Consider the following 17,450-nt stretch of genomic DNA (forward strand, 5'->3'; position numbering starts at 1 on the left):
ACCCGGAGGAAACCCACGCGGACACGGGGAGAACATGCAAACTCCACACAGAAAGGCCCTCGCCGGCCACGGGGCTCGAACCCGGACCTTCTTGCTGTGAGGCGACAGCTCTAACCACTACACCACCGTGCCGCCTTTAGGTTAATTATACCATATAAAAATCTATATAACATGGTTATCATAGTTAAAGCGACACATTAAAAGCACGATGATCACAAACATTAGAGTTTGTTGAAATAATTTTGCCCTAGTAAGTTGAGTTTGCACTTTTTAAATTGCTTTTAAAACCAATCTGGCAACCTGGATTCAGTCTTGGGACATGCGCCTCTTACACAGCGCTCTCAAACTAGAGAAGACAAATCCTAATATAATGTCACGCAGTGATCTCGTCCTCTGCATTTTTATCAGACGTTCTGAGTGACAGACCTGACACGAGCCATTTCTAGAAAAAAAGTGTAAATTTCGGATTTACTGATGATCACATGGATCACGTGTCGAAGAAGAAGGAAAATATAACGGCCATGTAGGCAAAGACACAGAGCTCAGTCATGGTAAGTGCTTCAGGCACAAATTCACTCCTTAAAAATATATATCTGTTAAAAAAATAAAAAAATATCCGTTTTCATTTACGAGTCATGCATGCATATCCTGTTTAGCTTTTGTTTTTAAAATTTCTATGCATTTTTATGATTCTTTCTTTCTTTCTTTCTTTCTTTCTTTCTTTCTTTCTTTCTTTGCATTTGAATGCCTTTTTTACACAGTGAACAACTTCCATTAAAAAGCATTTGTTCTGATTCAGACTTCCTGTTCTTATCTCTAAAGAAAATTGATTTAAAGAGTTGGGATGTGGTTGTTGCTGAGGGAATCCCCCCCTTCTGCCACTGGGAAAATGCATAAAATTGCACTTTAGTTGAAGGCTATACCGCGTGATAACTTTGATGTCAATTCAGTAACAAATACAGTCATATACATTTCAGATTTTTCATAGTTTGTAGTTTATAGTGGATTAATTTTACAGTCCACTTACACATTGCATGGAGTTGAAAAGTTCTAGTTAAATCGAATGCAACATATATATGTGTGTGTGTGTGTGTGTGTGTGTGTGTGTGTGTGTGTGTATATATATATATATATATATATATATATATATATATATATATATTTCATGATTTATAGTGTTTGAATAAAAGGTGTAACGTAATAAGAGGAAAAACAAAACAATAAATTGATGTTTTTCAGTATAAGCAAGTACATGTCAAGTCAAGTCAATTTATTTGTATCCCACTTTCAACAGGAGACATTGTCGCAAAGCAGCTTTACAGAAAAATAAAGATTTTAAACATATGAACTAATAATTTTATCCTGAATAAATTTCCATCTATTATCTGTAGCCGCTTATCCTGTTCTACAGGGTCGCAGGCAAGCTGGAGCCTATCCCAGCTGACTATGGGCAAGGTTGCCAGGTCATCGCAGGGCATAGAGACAAACAACCGTTCACACTCACGGTCAATTTAGAGCCACTAATTAACCTAACCTGCATGTCTTTGGACTGTGGGTGAAATCGGAGCACCTGGAGGAAACCCACGCAGACAACATGCAAACTCCACACAGAAAGGCCCTTACTGGCCGCTGGGCTCGAACCCAGGACCTTCTTGCTGTGAGGCAACTGTGCTAACCACTACACCACCGTGCCGCCCCCTGAGTAGATTTATGTATCCCTAATGAGCAAGCCTGGGGTGATGACATGAAGAAGAAATCTTGAGAGGAACCACATTCAAAAAGGAACCCATCCTCATTTGGCTGGTAACAGATAGCGTGAGAAGTAGGTAGAGTCCTGCACTCCCGCGGGACCCGATGCAAAGCAGTGCGGCGCGGGACAAATTTTGAAAGCTCATTGCGGGCGCGGGCGGGAGGGGGAGTGCACAATGCGGGAGCGGGCTGGAGAGGTGATAAGCTGCAGTCCCGCTAACTAAAAACATGTTTAAAATAAAATTTATAAATTATTAATTTATGCCTATCATATATAATTTGTGCTGGATATTTTATTTGGCATTAATAAAAACATTTTAAGATGCCTAAATTTGCGGATGTGGTGTAATCTCGCATACGTTTCCGAATGGGTATCTCTGTAAAGCCTCAGCTGCGCATGCCGCCTGGCAACGCGCACCCTCGCTACGTGCGCTAGGTGAAGGATCGGTCAGTGGAAAGCTCAGCTAAGCTCAGCATGTTTAATTCCCCAAGCCAATGACAAGAACTTTCGTGAGAAATAACGTGAACGTTTGCATCATGCGGGATTCGCGGGCGGGAGTGGGACAAAATATGGCAGGCGCGTTCGGGAGCGGGACTGAAAATCATAATTCTTTGCGGGAGCGGGACTGCACAATGCGGGAGCGGGCGGGAGCGGGACTGAAAATTCTGTCCCGCCCAGACCTCTAGAAGTAGGGCATCAGGATGGATCAGGCGTACCTAAATAAATGGATGTTCTCAGAGCCCTACTGTAGGGCAGAACTACAAGGGAAGCTGTGCCAGATCCAGGAGAGTTTAGAAGTCCTTAGACATGCAGAATAGTACTGTCCAAAATGCATTTACAAATTATAATGGTCTAGGGGTATTCATCATTTGCAAGTCATTAGATAAGTTATGAATGCCCCGATTTTGTAAAATGGTTGGTCTGCTGTGTTTTCACAGTAACAGCTTTGATGCCCACTCAAACCATCATAGCTAATTAGACATTTGCTTTTATAATCTCTGGTTATTAGTTACGATACTTTCATCAATGCAAGTTTGCTAAAATTTTGCATCAGAAAAAATATGTGTAAGCAAACAGAATTAATTATAGTTACATTATAGATAAATTATGTATTACAGTATGTTTCTCTGAGGAGGCCTTCTTAAATGGTTTGTCTTGGGCAATATGCACCTGAGTGACTCTAATAAATTGGCAACTCAGTGTAACTATATACATATATAATATTACTTCCAGTTTAGATATAACAATATAGTAACCTACTAAACTGTCAGTTTGTTGGCAGTACTCTTTAATTGTAGATATTTTGGACTTTGTAATTCACTGTTCAAAATTAACAAATAATGCATAATAAGCTTTAAGATGCGTTACTGAATAATAAGCTGAGACTAGAAATAATCAATGATGATGCCCAATGTGATGTGAAGTGACCATTACCACCTCTGAGTTGAATAATTTCTTATTCAGCACACCCTGACATGTGTTATTCCTTTTACACCACAGTAATTTGTCAAACCTAACAATTTCTTTATTTATTAAACATTAAGCTGTGATACTTTCTTTACTTGAAACTAGTTATATTTAATGTCCGATAAACAAGTAAGTACACTTAATCAGATTATTTTCAAAGGGCATTTTTGAAGGGCATGAGATTGCTTAAGTAAAATGCTTAAGGGTGTTAGCTATACAGATGCTTCTGTCATCTTTTTGTTTGTTGAGTTGGGAAGATCAGGAAACTGTTATAGTCAGTGGATGCTGGCTGTAGCAAACTAACGTATATGGATGAGCTTGGTGGGAAGCCATGGCCTAATGGTGAGAGAAGCAGCTTTGGGACCAAAAGGTCACTGGTTCAATTTCCTGAACCAGCAGGACTAGTTGAAGTGCACTTGAGCAAGGCACCTAACCCCCAACTGCTCCCTAGGCTGCTCTGGGTATGTTGTATGTCTCTGTGTATAAGAGCGTCTGCTAAATACCATTAATGTAATGGAAAGGCAAACCACAATTTAAAAAAAAAAAACCTGTTGTTAACCTTTCACACAAAGTCCCTGTACGGTTTTAATGATCACAAAAGCTAAGAAAGAGAAACTGAGCTGAAAATGAAGAGGGAAATGGTAGCACACGGTTTGAGTTAATGCAGACAAAATAAGCTCTATAATGGTGAAGCCAGCTTTTGGTGTGTGGGACTGGGTGGAGTAGTTTGGCAAAGAGAAGGACAGAGAGAGGGAGGGAAAGAGAGAGAGGCCCACTTTATTTTGGGAGACGTAAAGAGCCATGGTGATGGTAGGGGTGATGTTGCATTTTCCACATTGGAAATGCAGAAAGAGAGAAGGGAGGATGGGAAAATTAGAATGAGAGGGAAATAGAGAGAGAGCAAGAGAGAGAGATTTTTAGTTGGAATAGGTGTGAGATGGAAAACCCCTGCATACTGACAATAAGTGCATGTACACTGGAGCTAGACTATGGAATGTACCGCAGATCATTATGCTGAACGATAGCAAAACAACTTTTTGGCATGAGCATATTTCAGAGACAACATTGAACATTCAAAAGTTAAAACTAATGTTTACAAAAACTCAGGTTAATGTAACAGATGTAAAACAATTGACGTAAAAAGCCGAGCATCTTGTTGATCTCTCAGTTTTCCCACGCTCTTTTGCTATCCTGTTATCTTTCTTTTGGATCTGCATTCTGTCATACTGCTCCTTTTTATTTTCCTCTCCTTTTCTTCCACTGCTCACTCACACTCTCTCTCACTCTCATTTCTGTACTGTATCTGTTTGGAGGAGGTCTCCAGACTTTTCCGGTAGAAGTTGCACACTTTCAGGCTGGACAGAAAGAGAGGAAGTTGAGAGGAAAGAGAGGAAGAGCAGAAACCCCCTTTACATACACACCCTACTGGACAAAATACTAGGTCTCTCTCTCTCACACACACACACACACACACACACACACACACACTGACCACCCTGCATATGATGTTTCCTTGCTATCAATGCAATCAGACATGAGAATACCATGCACAGGTCAATTTCCAACAAATTAGAAGAAAAATTCTGATGACAACAACAGATTTCAATATATTGTCTTTTTTCCCCCAAAAAAGTAAACATTCAAAACCCACCTGGGGGAAAAAATAAGTACCCCTTTCCTACTTCCACAACCATTAGGAGAGTAATTAGTAGCCAAGTGTTACTAATGAAACCTATATAAAAGCAGGACTTTTGTCAGACTGGTGTTCTGGAGCACTCAGATGTGTGTCTACATCATGCCAAGAAAAAAGGATATCAGCGATGAATTTAGAGAAGTAATTGTTGCTGCTCAGTAAGAAAGGGTTATAAGGCCATCTCCAAACAATTTGAAATTCTACAGTAAGAAGGGTTGCTTACAAATGGAGTGCCTTGAAGACAGTTGCCAAGCTTCCCAATGGCATCTCAGCAAATTCAGTCCAAGATCAGGGGTAGGGTTCCCGATAATGTTGCCCTTTAGGGCTAAAGAGCAAATTGAGAGATGCTCTGAAGCAACAAATGTTGTCACTGTACAAGGTTTTCCCGAACTCACTTGTCAGAAGGAGTCTGAAGAGCAACATTATGAAGCGCATCCTTGCAATACCTGTCCCCGATATAGACCCCTTTCACTGACGTCACCCGAAACCGGAAGTAAACAGACCCTGCACCATTTTGGAAGACCAACAAACTCGTGATTAGGGGGAAATAACGGCAGCGGTATGTGAACCCACGAGAATAAAGTGGAGTGGCAAATGACTTAAACAAACAAATCTGAGCTGTTTTATTTATGATTTATTGGCCCAACAGTAGACTTGAAAGAAACCTGTGTGAGACTTGGCAAAAAACTGTGGATATAATGGATAAGTCTGTGCATGATCTGCGGACACTTTGAGGTAAGCAAACGCAAGAAATTCAGATTTAAAACATGCTAAATTGGCCCCAAGTTGATAACTGTATGAGGAGCAAGCCTCCCAGACTTCTACAATTTAATAATAATAATAATAATAATAATAATAATTTAGGATGGTTTGGGGCTTGCTCGCTGCTGCCAGGTTGGTTGTTGAGTAGCCTGACTGTTTTTTTTTTTTTCTTGCGTGTGGTATCATTGTTGACGCGAGGTTGTTTTTTGAACATGCCAATGCGGACACGATTTCCCCTGATGAGTTATGACTTCAGACGCGATGCGTGTGTGGAGGTGTGGAGTCCGTGTGATATGTGCGTAAGATAGGCTTCTCATGTGTTTGGAGATCCGCGCTCCGAGACAAGCGCAAGCGCCCCCCCCAGGGAAAAAAAGGGACCCCCCCGAAAATATCGGCATAGTTCGAACACTGAGTGTAGGCACTGGGTGTAAACAACAAATAGTTTACAATGTCTGGGTAGCAAACAGATGGCAGAATTGGTGTCAGGTCCTCCTTGTTTCCATTCTCCCTTGCCGCGAGTCTTATCATATGGGTCAAACCCATCAATCACAGCCAGTTTCTCCACATACCGTGCCCTTTCTGCAGCTGGTAATGTACTCACATAACCAGAATTATCAGCCATCGTGTCACTTTACTCTCGCTCGTACTTTGTTTTATATTGCGAGTGCATGTACTTGGGCTTCCAATATGGCGCCTAACAAAATCTCGCGGCGCGGTGACGTTATGTGAAAGGGGTCTATAGACATTAGTAGTTGCTAAATCCAGTTGATGAGGTCACATGGTGTTCATTTTTTTTAACCAAAAAAACAATTAAATATAAAGTGTTTAAAATATGTTAATATATTGTATCATCATTAAGCATTACATATATAATGTGGTAATTACAAATTGAAACTATTTTACATTTTTGGGCAATATTTTTTATTCCAAGCGTGTGTTTTTTTTAATTAAATGAAAAAATGTTCACATGAAAGAATGAACAAATAATAAGCTAAATAAATAAGTAAATGTATTCCCCATGCCCGCTCATTTCACTGTTACTCAAACATGCAGTCAGGATTATTTCAACTGTTATTCACAATGCCAGGTTGTCAATGTTCTTCCTTATATGTGCCTGTGCAGAGAGAGAGAGAAAGAGAGAGAGTAGTTTTGATCTGTCTCTACCTAAGGAGGTTGAATTGATCTCTTTTGTACAACCCCGATTCCAAAAAAGTTGGGACAAAGTACAAATTGTAAATAAAAACGGAATGCAATGATGTGGAAGTTCCAAAATTCCATATTTTATTCAGAATAGAACATAGATGACATATCAAATGTTTAAACTGAGAAAATGTATCATTTAAAGAGAAAAATTAGGTGATTTTAAACTTCATGACAACAACACATCTCAAAAAAGTTGGGACAAGGCCATGTTTACCACTGTGAGACATCCCCTTTTCTCTTTACAACAGTCTGTAAACGTCTGGGGACTGAGGAGACAAGTTGCTCAAGTTTAGGGATAGGAATGTTAACCCATTCTTGTCTAATGTAGGATTCTAGTTGCTCAACTGTCTTAGGTCTTTTTTGTTGTATCTTCCGTTTTATGATGCACCAAATGTTTTCTATGGGTGAAAGATCTGGACTGCAGGCTGGCCAGTTCAGTACCCAGACCCTTCTTCTACGCAGCCATGATGCTGTAATTGATGCAGTATGTGGTTTGGCATTGTCATGTTGGAAAATGCAAGGTCTTCCCTGAAAGAGACGTCGTCTGGATGGGAGCATATGTTGCTCTAGAACCTGGATATACCTTTCAGCATTGATGGTGTCTTTCCAGATGTGTAAGCTGCCCATGCCACACACACTAATGCAACCCCATACCATCAGAGATGCAGGCTTCTGAACTGAGCGCTAATAACAACTTGGGTTGTCCTTCTCTTTAGTCCGAATGACACGGTGTCCCTGATTTCCATAAAGAACTTCAAATTTTGATTCGTCTGACCACAGAACAGTTTTCCACTTTGCCACAGTCCATTTTAAATGAGCCTTAGCCCAGAGAAAACATCTGCGATTCTGGACCATGTTTAGATACGGCTTCTTCTTTGAACTATAGAGTTTTAGCTGGCAACGGCGAATGGCACGGTGAATTGTGTTCACAGATAATCTCATCACATCTCATTATCTCTAGCCGCTTTATCCTGTTCTACAGGGTCGCAGGCAAGCTGGAGCCTATCCCAGCTGACTACGGGCGAAAGGCGGGGTACACCCTGGACAAGTCACCAGGCCATCACAGAGCTGACACAGACACAGACAACCATTCACACTCACATTCACACCTACGGTCAATTTAGAGTCACCAGTTAACCTAACCTGCATGTCTTTGGACTGTGGGGGAAACCGGAGCACCCGGAGGAAACCCATGCAGACACGGGGAGGACATGCAAACTCCACACAGAATGGCCCTCGCCGGCCGCAGGGCTCGAACCCGGACCTTGTTGCTGTGAGGCGACAGCGCTAACCACTACACCACCGTGCCGCCCGTGTTCACAGATAATGTTCTCTGGAAATATTCCTGAGCCCATTTTGTGATTTCCAATACAGAAGCATGCCTGTATGTGATGCAGTGCCGTATAAGGGCCCGAAGTTCACGGGCACCCAGTATGGTTTTCCGGCCTTGACCCTTATGCACAGAGATTCTTCCATATTCTCTGAATCTTTTGATGATATCATGCACTGTAGATGATGATATGTTAAAACTCTGCAATTTTACACTGTCGAACTCCTTTCTGATATTGCTCCACTATTTGTCGGCGCAGAATTAGGGGGATTGGTGATCCTCTTCCCATCTTTACTTCTGAGAGCCGCTGCCGTTCCAGGATGTTCTTTTTATACCCAGTCATGTTAATGACCTATTGCCAATTGACCTAATGAGTTGCAATTTGGTCCTCCAGCTGTTCCTTTTTTGTACCTTTAACTTTTCCAGCCTCTTATTGCCCCTGTCCCAACTTTTTTGAGATATGTTGCTGTCATGAAATTTCAAATGAACCAATATTTGGCATGAAATTTCAAAATGTCTCACTTTTGACATTTGATATGTTGTCTATGTTCTATTGTGAATACAATATCAGTTTTTGAGATTTGTAAATTATTGCATTCCGTTTTTATTTACAATTTGTACTTTGTCCCAACTTTTTTGGAATCGGGGTTGTATATATATATGTGTGTGTGTGTGTGTGTGTATACTGGTATATCTCCTTAGGTAGCGACAGATCAAAACCTCTCTCTCTCGCACGCACGCACACACACACACACACACACACACACACACACACACACAACATTACAGGTGCAGAAATGTGTCTCATTTATGACACTATATTAGATAATCAATCGCCTAATGGAGTTAAATTTGATTAAAATGTGGCGATATCAATGTGACATTACAATATCCATACTTAATTCCATAACATATTGAAATATATTCATGTTTTGCGTATATTTATTTAAATCTTTACCCCTTAATGACGACATATGACGACCCCGTGTATATCCCATAATGACAACATATGACGCCCGCGTGTAAGCACCATAATGATGACATTTGATGACTTTTTTTCTTGTAAATATGTTCTAAGGGTGAACAGTATATACATATACAAGGATGGCTGTAGCAACTGCTTTAAGGGGTAAAGAGTTAATAATTAACTCGATGTACTTCCAATGTACAAGAAAAATAATTGAACACTGGCAGCAGATTCAACACCAGTTTTCCCCGTTGACTGTGAGAGTCCCTCAGAGGAGCATGCGCATTCTGTGTATTCAGCTGTGAGCGAGTCACTCTTTCTTGTGAACGAGTGGTCTGGGTCTCTCGTAAATTCAGAGCAAACTAAAGGACTACTTGGGCTACAATGTTGTTCGGGAAAACCACGTTAGCCTGACGATGGATCTTAGGAGGTAATTAAAAACTCTCTTGGCCTTAAAGTGAATTTAATATCCCTAAACCACACTTTTTTCCTTTGTATAAAGCAACAACCATTATGTTGATTGACCATGTGTTTTCAAACCATAGCTGATCCAAAAGGCCATAAATTAATGGAAAATCAATAAGATCAGCTGATTTTCACGGACTCTGCCGAGACTGAACCAGAAGATCCCAAAGGGGTGTGTGATGTCACATGTGTAACAATCCAGGTATTAATTTTGTTCATGTGTGCAGCAGTGGTTAGACCAGTCTCGATATGGAATCACGTTTTGGAGAGAATTCTGATAGTGATTGGGATTCTTATACTGTATGTCATATGAAGGGGCAGAAGATTATCAAGGATATTCCAGAGTAAATGGTTATCTTTTCGAGCCCCCAAGATGAAAAACTGCCAGTTCACTCAGTTCATGACAGTCCCACTCACCGCCAACAGCGCACCACCAGCCAGAGAGAACTGGAAACACAGACTGGTTTCTGGATTTTTATTCTAAGCTGGCCACTGCAAAATATAGGCAAAATATTTACATGTACCTCAATAAATGCAGAAATCTAATCTTTAAAATGTACACTTACTTAGTGTAATTACTGAAAGAAAATATGAAGTGGGCGATAATAGGTCCAAATGTCAGATCAAATGTCATTTATTCAATAAATGGGTTCCTTTTTTGCTCCAATAATTCCCTTGTGGTTGTTCTGGTGGTGATGAACACTTGAAGAATCAGATTTATTCTTAGTAGGCGATGCAAAATCTGCCTGCTTCGTTTGTACAAACCTCACCCACTATCGCTTTAGACTAGTCATTTCTCGGAAATTTGTGAACTGAATGTCCTATTGTATATGAATTTGAACATCCAAGCACAAAGTAGTGTTTTCCCATCGTTATTTTTGTAAAATTCCAACAGCAATATCCAATTTCAGCGAGTAAACAAGCACGGAGTCAGATAAACCAAAATGACCCATATAACAGGGGTTCCACGCGTGACGTCATGGGAGATTAACCCTGGGGCGAGGCTGCCTTTTTCCGGAATCCGGAAGCTGCGATTTATCGATAGTTTTGTGCTTGATAATAAAATAACAAATAATTTATATTATTCCCCCCTTTATTAATTAATTTTGGTTGTTACTAATAATATATATTCATTTTAAAGCATTACAAAAAGGCTTTATACACTTTAATAGGCTTTCGGGAAACCCACCCCAGACCGTTTAATGTTCAGAGATGCTGGGAAAGTGGTGATTTTGGCGTGTTTTGCAGCTACAGGACCTGGGAAAATTGCAGTCATTGAGACAACAATGAACTCCACTTTGTACCAGAATATTCTTCAGACAAATGTGAGGCCATCTGTCCAGCAGCTTAAGCTGGGCTGAAATTGGTTTATGCAGCGGGAAAATGATCCCAAGCACACCAGCCAATCAACACCTGAATGTCTAATACCCTGTCCACACTAGGGATTTTGTACCAATACGATACTACTTTCGTACCGCAATACCTGTCCAAACTAGCAACTATACTGGTACTGTAGCGGTATAGCTGTATCGGTACGAAACCCACAAATGTATGGGTTTCGTACCGGTACAGTATCGGTACCGTAGCGCTTCGCTGTAGTGTGGACAGATGAAGCGGTTCTGTATCGATACAAATATAATGCGCATGCGCAAAGTCACACACCTCAATCGATATCTTCGCTGAATAAAATAGTGAAGAACGGAGATGCGTTTTCTTTGTTTCTTTCTCAACTGCCTCGTGCGTTTTATACGATTTGACTGAATAAATGACCACCAGAAATACAGACTGTACATTGACAACAAAAAGCACACACACGTTGTTTCATCCGCCATATTCTCGGAAGGAAGTTACTCGGTAACCACGGAAACATTTCGCGCACGCGCATTTCAACTACCGTGAAAGAAAACCGCAAACATTTCTCGCTAGTGTGGACAGATGCACTAAACTGTACCGGTATACTTTGTATCGATACAATTATACCACTATCATACCGGTATATATGTGAACACAGCTTTAAGAAAAAAAAACAATCAAGGTGTTGGGATGCACAAGTCCAAGTCATCTCAACCCCACTGAGATGCTTTGATGGGATCGTAAGAGAGTTGTGCATAAATGAATGCCCTCACACATCAAAGAACTGAAGCAATTCTGGAAAGAAGAGTGGGCCAGAATTTCTCAAAAATGATATGCGAAGCAGATAAACTTCTGAATTTCTTAATGTTGGTTTACTTTTTTGGGGAAAAGACTATATACTAAAATCTGTTGTGGTTTTCCCTGTCACCAGAAGTAATTTCTTTGAAGTTGATGAGGACCACACATGTTATTTAGGCCCTGATTTACATAAATAAATAAATGATTGAAAGCGGGTGTACTTTCTTTTCCCCATGACAGCATAATATTATGAGTTATTCATGTCAAAGTAAATTCAGTTTCAAACTCTTAAAGTAAATAAAACAGACATTTATACATTTGAGTTTATAATATTATTAGATTGTCTTAACTCTTTAAAATCTCAGAACCTATTGGCAGGTCCAGACTTTCCTTATTCTTGTAACTTCATATTAGCTTTCCTATTAGTCTCAGTGTGATTACAAAATTATTAGGGCTGTCGAAGTTAATGCGATAATAATGCATTAACGCGATCTCAATTTATCGCGATTTAAAAAATTAGTGCCGTTAACACAAATTCTAATTTGGCCCTGCGAGTCACCCGTAGTTCCTGTTAAGGCTTGTCGCGCGCTGCTTCAATAAGAGTAAGTGTGAGTGATGGAGAAAGGTCTGTTAAACGGGAAGTTTCATTTCAAAAGAAGAGTGTGATTGAGTTGGTTTTGGTATGCACTTTGCAGTTCTAAAATACTTTTGTAAAGTGAGATTTCAGTATGCTGTAGCACTGTGATATGACACTAAATGTCTTTCTTGAAGTCCAACTGCAATTTATTTTTGTTTGCACAGCACTGTGAAGTCCTATAGGCTGTGACTGAATACAACTCCAGCACAATTGAAGTTTTATTTCATTTTTATTTTCTTTTGTCATACATGTCTGAACTGAGACACAGTAGTATGTGACTACATGTTTTATATTTGAGACTACAGCTCCCTAATCCATCACAAAATCCAATTTTGTGTTTTGTATGTTCAGTACTGCCTAGTATGTGAGTGAATAAACTTCCTTACCATCTTCTCTTGTCCCAGCAGTTTTTAACAAGTACTTTTAGCATAAAATGTGTTCACCATTTTAATTGTAACATTTCACTTTAAAAGCCTTATTCATTTACATAGATTTAAAAAAATGCAATTAATCACGATTAACTATATGAAATTCTGAGATTAATCGCGATTCAATTTTTTAATCGTTTGACAGCCCTAAAAATTATTGATAGTAGTTAAAGATATGTTTTAAGATACATAACTGAATAATAAGCTGAGATTATAAAGAAGTAAAGCACTTTATGGGGTGCTGTTACAGGAAAATGATCAACAACAGGGTGAGATCATGTGGCCCACCATGCAACACAGTTACTATTACCACTCTGAAGTTGATTATTTTCCAATAACACCGCATCCTGAAGTGTTTCATTGCTCTTACACCACAGCAATTTGCCAACACTAACAATATTTTGAAAGTAGACAATCGTGGGCATCTATCAGTAGATATGGGTGGAAGAGGACAGTTAATGTTTTCTTCTGAGTGTGTAATCCTGCCAAATGATGCAGCATGAACAGCAGTTTAAAAGATGTCGTTGGCTGGCTTCATGTGTCTCGGAGGAGGCATGTGTTAGCCTTCACCCACCCTGTTGATAGCTGCCATATAATGGAAAGAGCTGGCTAGTGGGTGGGAATTGGCAGATGACCAAATTGAGGGAGAAAATGAAAAAATATAATAAGAATAAGAAGTCATACTTGTTTAATCCATTTGTAATTACAGTACATTGTAGTTATCACATACGTTATAGTCATTCCCTCACCAACCTTCCCTCTTGAAGTTAATAAGAAAAGAAATGCAGTTTTTCATGTTTAATTAAATGTAAAGTTTCTACTTTCAGAAATGTACAATGGAACAGATGTATAAATAGAATAAGTAGAGGCATATATGATTTGTGAGCATTTAGATCTATCTATCTATCTATCTATCTATCTATCTATCTATCTATCTATCTATCTATCTATCTATCTATCTATCTATCTATCTATCTTACTGTCTGTCTGTCTATTTTGAATTTTTGTGTTTTGTGTTGTAGTGTAACATGAGGAATGGGTGTTTACTTCAGTCTGATATGACTGCCAAGATTAAGTCATGTAAATTTGGGTAATCAATTCTGCAAATACAGAAATTTTACAACCCTGCCAAATGTGATTGCTTGTCAATATACCGGTAGCTTCTGATATTATTATAGAAAAAATGGCAAAAATGACATATAATGAAACATGTCGACACTGCAGCTACAATGTACTGAGTCAGTTTTGGTCTACTGTAACTGTAATAAATTAATTCTGGTGGAAATGAAGTAGAATTGTTTTGTTCTGTACAAGCAGACAGGCAGGTTAAGCAAATAAAAGGCATGCTCAGTTGGGTTCAGATCAGGTGATTAACTTGGCCATTGGAGAACATTCACCATTTTGCTTTAAAAGTCTTGGGTTACTTTAAAATAATGCAATGGTCATTGCCCATCAGCAATGGTGCACCGTGCAATGAGTTTTGAAACATTTGGTTGAAGCTGAGTAGATAATATAGCCCTGTACACTTAAGCAATCATCCAGCTGCTATTAGAAGCCATAAATGCTCATACCATAAGACAAGATTGTATGCTTTGGAGCAGTTTCTTCACTTTGAAATACACTTCTTCCCATCATTCTGGTACAAGTAGATTTTTGTCTCATCTGTCTATAAGATGTTGTTCCAGAACTATACAGCCTTTTCTTGTTTGTTTGTTTGTGGCAAATTTTACTAACCCTATTTCCAGAAAACTTGAAATATTCTCCAAAATGCAATAAAAACAAAAATCTGTTATTTGTTAATTCATGTGAACCTTTATTTAACTGAAAAAACTACAAAGAAAATATTTTCAATCGTATTACTGACCAACTTAATTGTATTTTGTAAATATAAATGAAGTTAGAATTTGATGTCTGCAACACACTCAAAAAATGTTGGGATAGAGGCAAAATGAGACTGAAAAGTTTACAGGATATTCAAGTACCACCATTTTGGAAGATTCCACAATAAGCAGGCTAATTGGTAACATGATTGGGTATAGACCCTTTTCAGTCACGTGACCTTCGTAAACGCGACCGCCATTTTGGACATGTAGTGGACTTCGGCACGAATCGGTTTGAATACGAGGAAGGCGACAAACATAAAAGAAAAAAGAGCGCGATGCAGAAAACTGCATTTACTAGTTTACTGTAATTATGATCTGGCAGCTACTTACACCGGATCCAGTGTAAATAGCTGCCGGAGCCGCCGGCCGCGAGCTAGCTGCCGGAGCCGCCGGCCGCGAGCTAGCGCGCGCGCTCCCCGGCCGGCCGCGAGCTAGCGCGCGCTCTCCCTCCCCGGCCGGCCGCGAGCTAGCGCGCGCTCTCCCTCCCCGGCCGGCCGCGAGCTAGCGCGCGCTCGCTCTCCCCGACCGGCCACGAGCTAGCGCGCGCGCGCTCCGGAACCTCGGACGTTGGCTCCGGCAGCTATTTACACTGGATCCGGTGTAAATAGCTGCCAGATCATAATTACAGTAAACTAGAATGGAATGTTAACAGCAATGTAATGCCTTTTCTGGCTAATTTTATTCGTCTTACCTCCAACAAAGTGGTCACTACACAAGCGTTGGTATGCCGCTATCCATCTTCTCCGTCGGTCAGCATCTACCGGGATCCGATAAAATGATAACCCTTGCCTTGTTTGTTGATGGTTACTACATCCAGGTGCACAACAATATAGTGGCATGATGGAAGTCTTGCTGAAAATAAACACTTTCTTTGCTGCCGTTCCTCAATGTTGGCTGTGGTAAACTACTGGTAGTACATGTCCAAAATGGCGGCCGCGTTTGTCGTGACGTCACGTGAAAAGGGTCCATAAAAGGAGCATGCACCAAAGGCTCAGACTTTGGCAAGCAAGGATGGGTCGTGGCTCCAAAACTCATGAGAGAATTGTTAGTCCATTCTAAAAGAACATTTCTCAACACAAGATACCGTATAAGATCTTTCAAAGTCTATAGTACATAACATTTTGAAAAGATTCAGGGAATTTGGAGACATTTCAGTGTGTAAAGGGCAAGGTCAGAAACCACTGTTGAATGTGTGTGACCTTCAAGCCCTCAGGCAACACTGCCTAAGAAACCGTCATGCTAATGTGTCAAATATAGCCACATGGGCTCGGGAGTACTTCAGAAAACCGTTATCACTTAACACAGTCTGCTGCTGCATTCAGAAATGCAACCTGAAACTGTAGGACACAAGGAGGAAGCAATCCATCAATTCTATGGAGAAATGCCACCAATTTCTGTGGGCCCAAACTCATCTCATGTGGACCAAAAGACAGTGGAAACATGCTGTGGTCAGATGAGTCCACATTTCAGCTTGTTTTCTGGAAAGACGGGCGTCAATTTCCTGTGCCAAAGGTGAAAATGACCATCCAATTTGTTATCAGAGAAAGGTGCAAAAGCCAGCATCTATGAAGGTATGGGTGAGTTAGTACATGTGTGTGAAAGTACCATTGATATATTGGGGCCATATATTTGGATTTTAGAGAGACATATTCATCAAGGTAATGTCTCTTCCCGGGAAGTCCATGCTTACTTCAGCAGGACAATGCCAGGCCTCATTCTGCACAGGCTATAATAGCGTGGCTTCATACACATAGAGTGTGTGTGCTTGACTGGCCTGCTGCTAGTCCAGATCTGTCTGCTATTGAGAATGTATGGTGCATCATGAAGAGGAGAATCAGACAATGGCAACCACGGACTGTTGAGCAGCTGAAGTCTTGTATCAAGCAAGAATGGACAAAAATTCCAATTGCAAAACTGCAACAATTAGTTTCCTCACTTCCCATATGATTAAAATGTGTTAATAAAAGAAAAGGTGATGTAATAAAATGGTAATAATGCCTCTGTCCTAACTTTTTTTGAATATGTTCCAGGCATCAAATTCTAACTTTGTTTATATTTACAAAATACAATTAAGTTGGTCAGTAAAACTATTGAAAATCTTTTCTTTGTACTTTTGTAAGTTAAATAAAGGCATCCGTAAATTAACAAATTACAGATTTTTGTTTGTAATGCATTTTGGAAAATATCCCATCTTTTCTAGAAATGAGGTTAGTATCTGGTCTTCCTGTTTTTGAGGCTTACCAATGTCTTACATCTTGTGGTAAACCACAAGATATTTACTCTGATGAAGTCTTTTCTTCATTGTTGACTTTGACACAGATAAACCTACCTCAGGGTGTTCTTGATCTGCTGTGAGCTGACGCAGATTGAAGGGGGGGTGCACTCAGCGCCCCCCTGTCTGAAAAAAAAGTTTTAGTATTGCAGTGTAGGTGCAGTCGCACTCCTCACACGGGGCACCAAAATTATGTAGGTACAATACCAGTCCTCACACGAGGCACCAAAATTATGGGAGTGCAATTACATTATTAAATCAGTCTCATACAGTCAGACTCATAAAATATCAGCTCATTAATTTTACTAATCAATCTTTCTATTAATTATTAAATTAATGAATGAATTACTCTAGTGATACACTAGATCAGTAAAGGCAGTGTGAATTGTTTGATGGCAGAGTATAGCTTCAAGTAATACTGCAGCAAAACAGACAAGACACG

At 39.9% G+C, this 17,450-nt stretch overlaps 1 protein-coding gene across 2 annotated transcripts in view; it reads left to right on the forward strand.

Annotated features, from left to right (window-relative positions):
- Positions 1-327: 327 nt before the first annotated feature.
- arhgef40 (Rho guanine nucleotide exchange factor (GEF) 40) overlaps positions 328-17,450 on the forward strand; it is an 85,223-nt gene continuing 68,100 nt past the window's right edge. For both annotated transcript variants that reach the window (XM_060916962.1, XM_060916963.1), the window contains exon 1: positions 328-551. In XM_060916962.1, the coding sequence (XP_060772945.1) occupies positions 549-551 (3 nt within the window). In that variant the 5' untranslated portion in view covers positions 328-548. The remainder of the gene's footprint in view (positions 552-17,450) is intronic.

This window comes from Neoarius graeffei, chromosome 3 (genome assembly GCF_027579695.1).
Source record: "Neoarius graeffei isolate fNeoGra1 chromosome 3, fNeoGra1.pri, whole genome shotgun sequence".
NCBI lineage: Eukaryota > Metazoa > Chordata > Actinopteri > Siluriformes > Ariidae > Neoarius > Neoarius graeffei.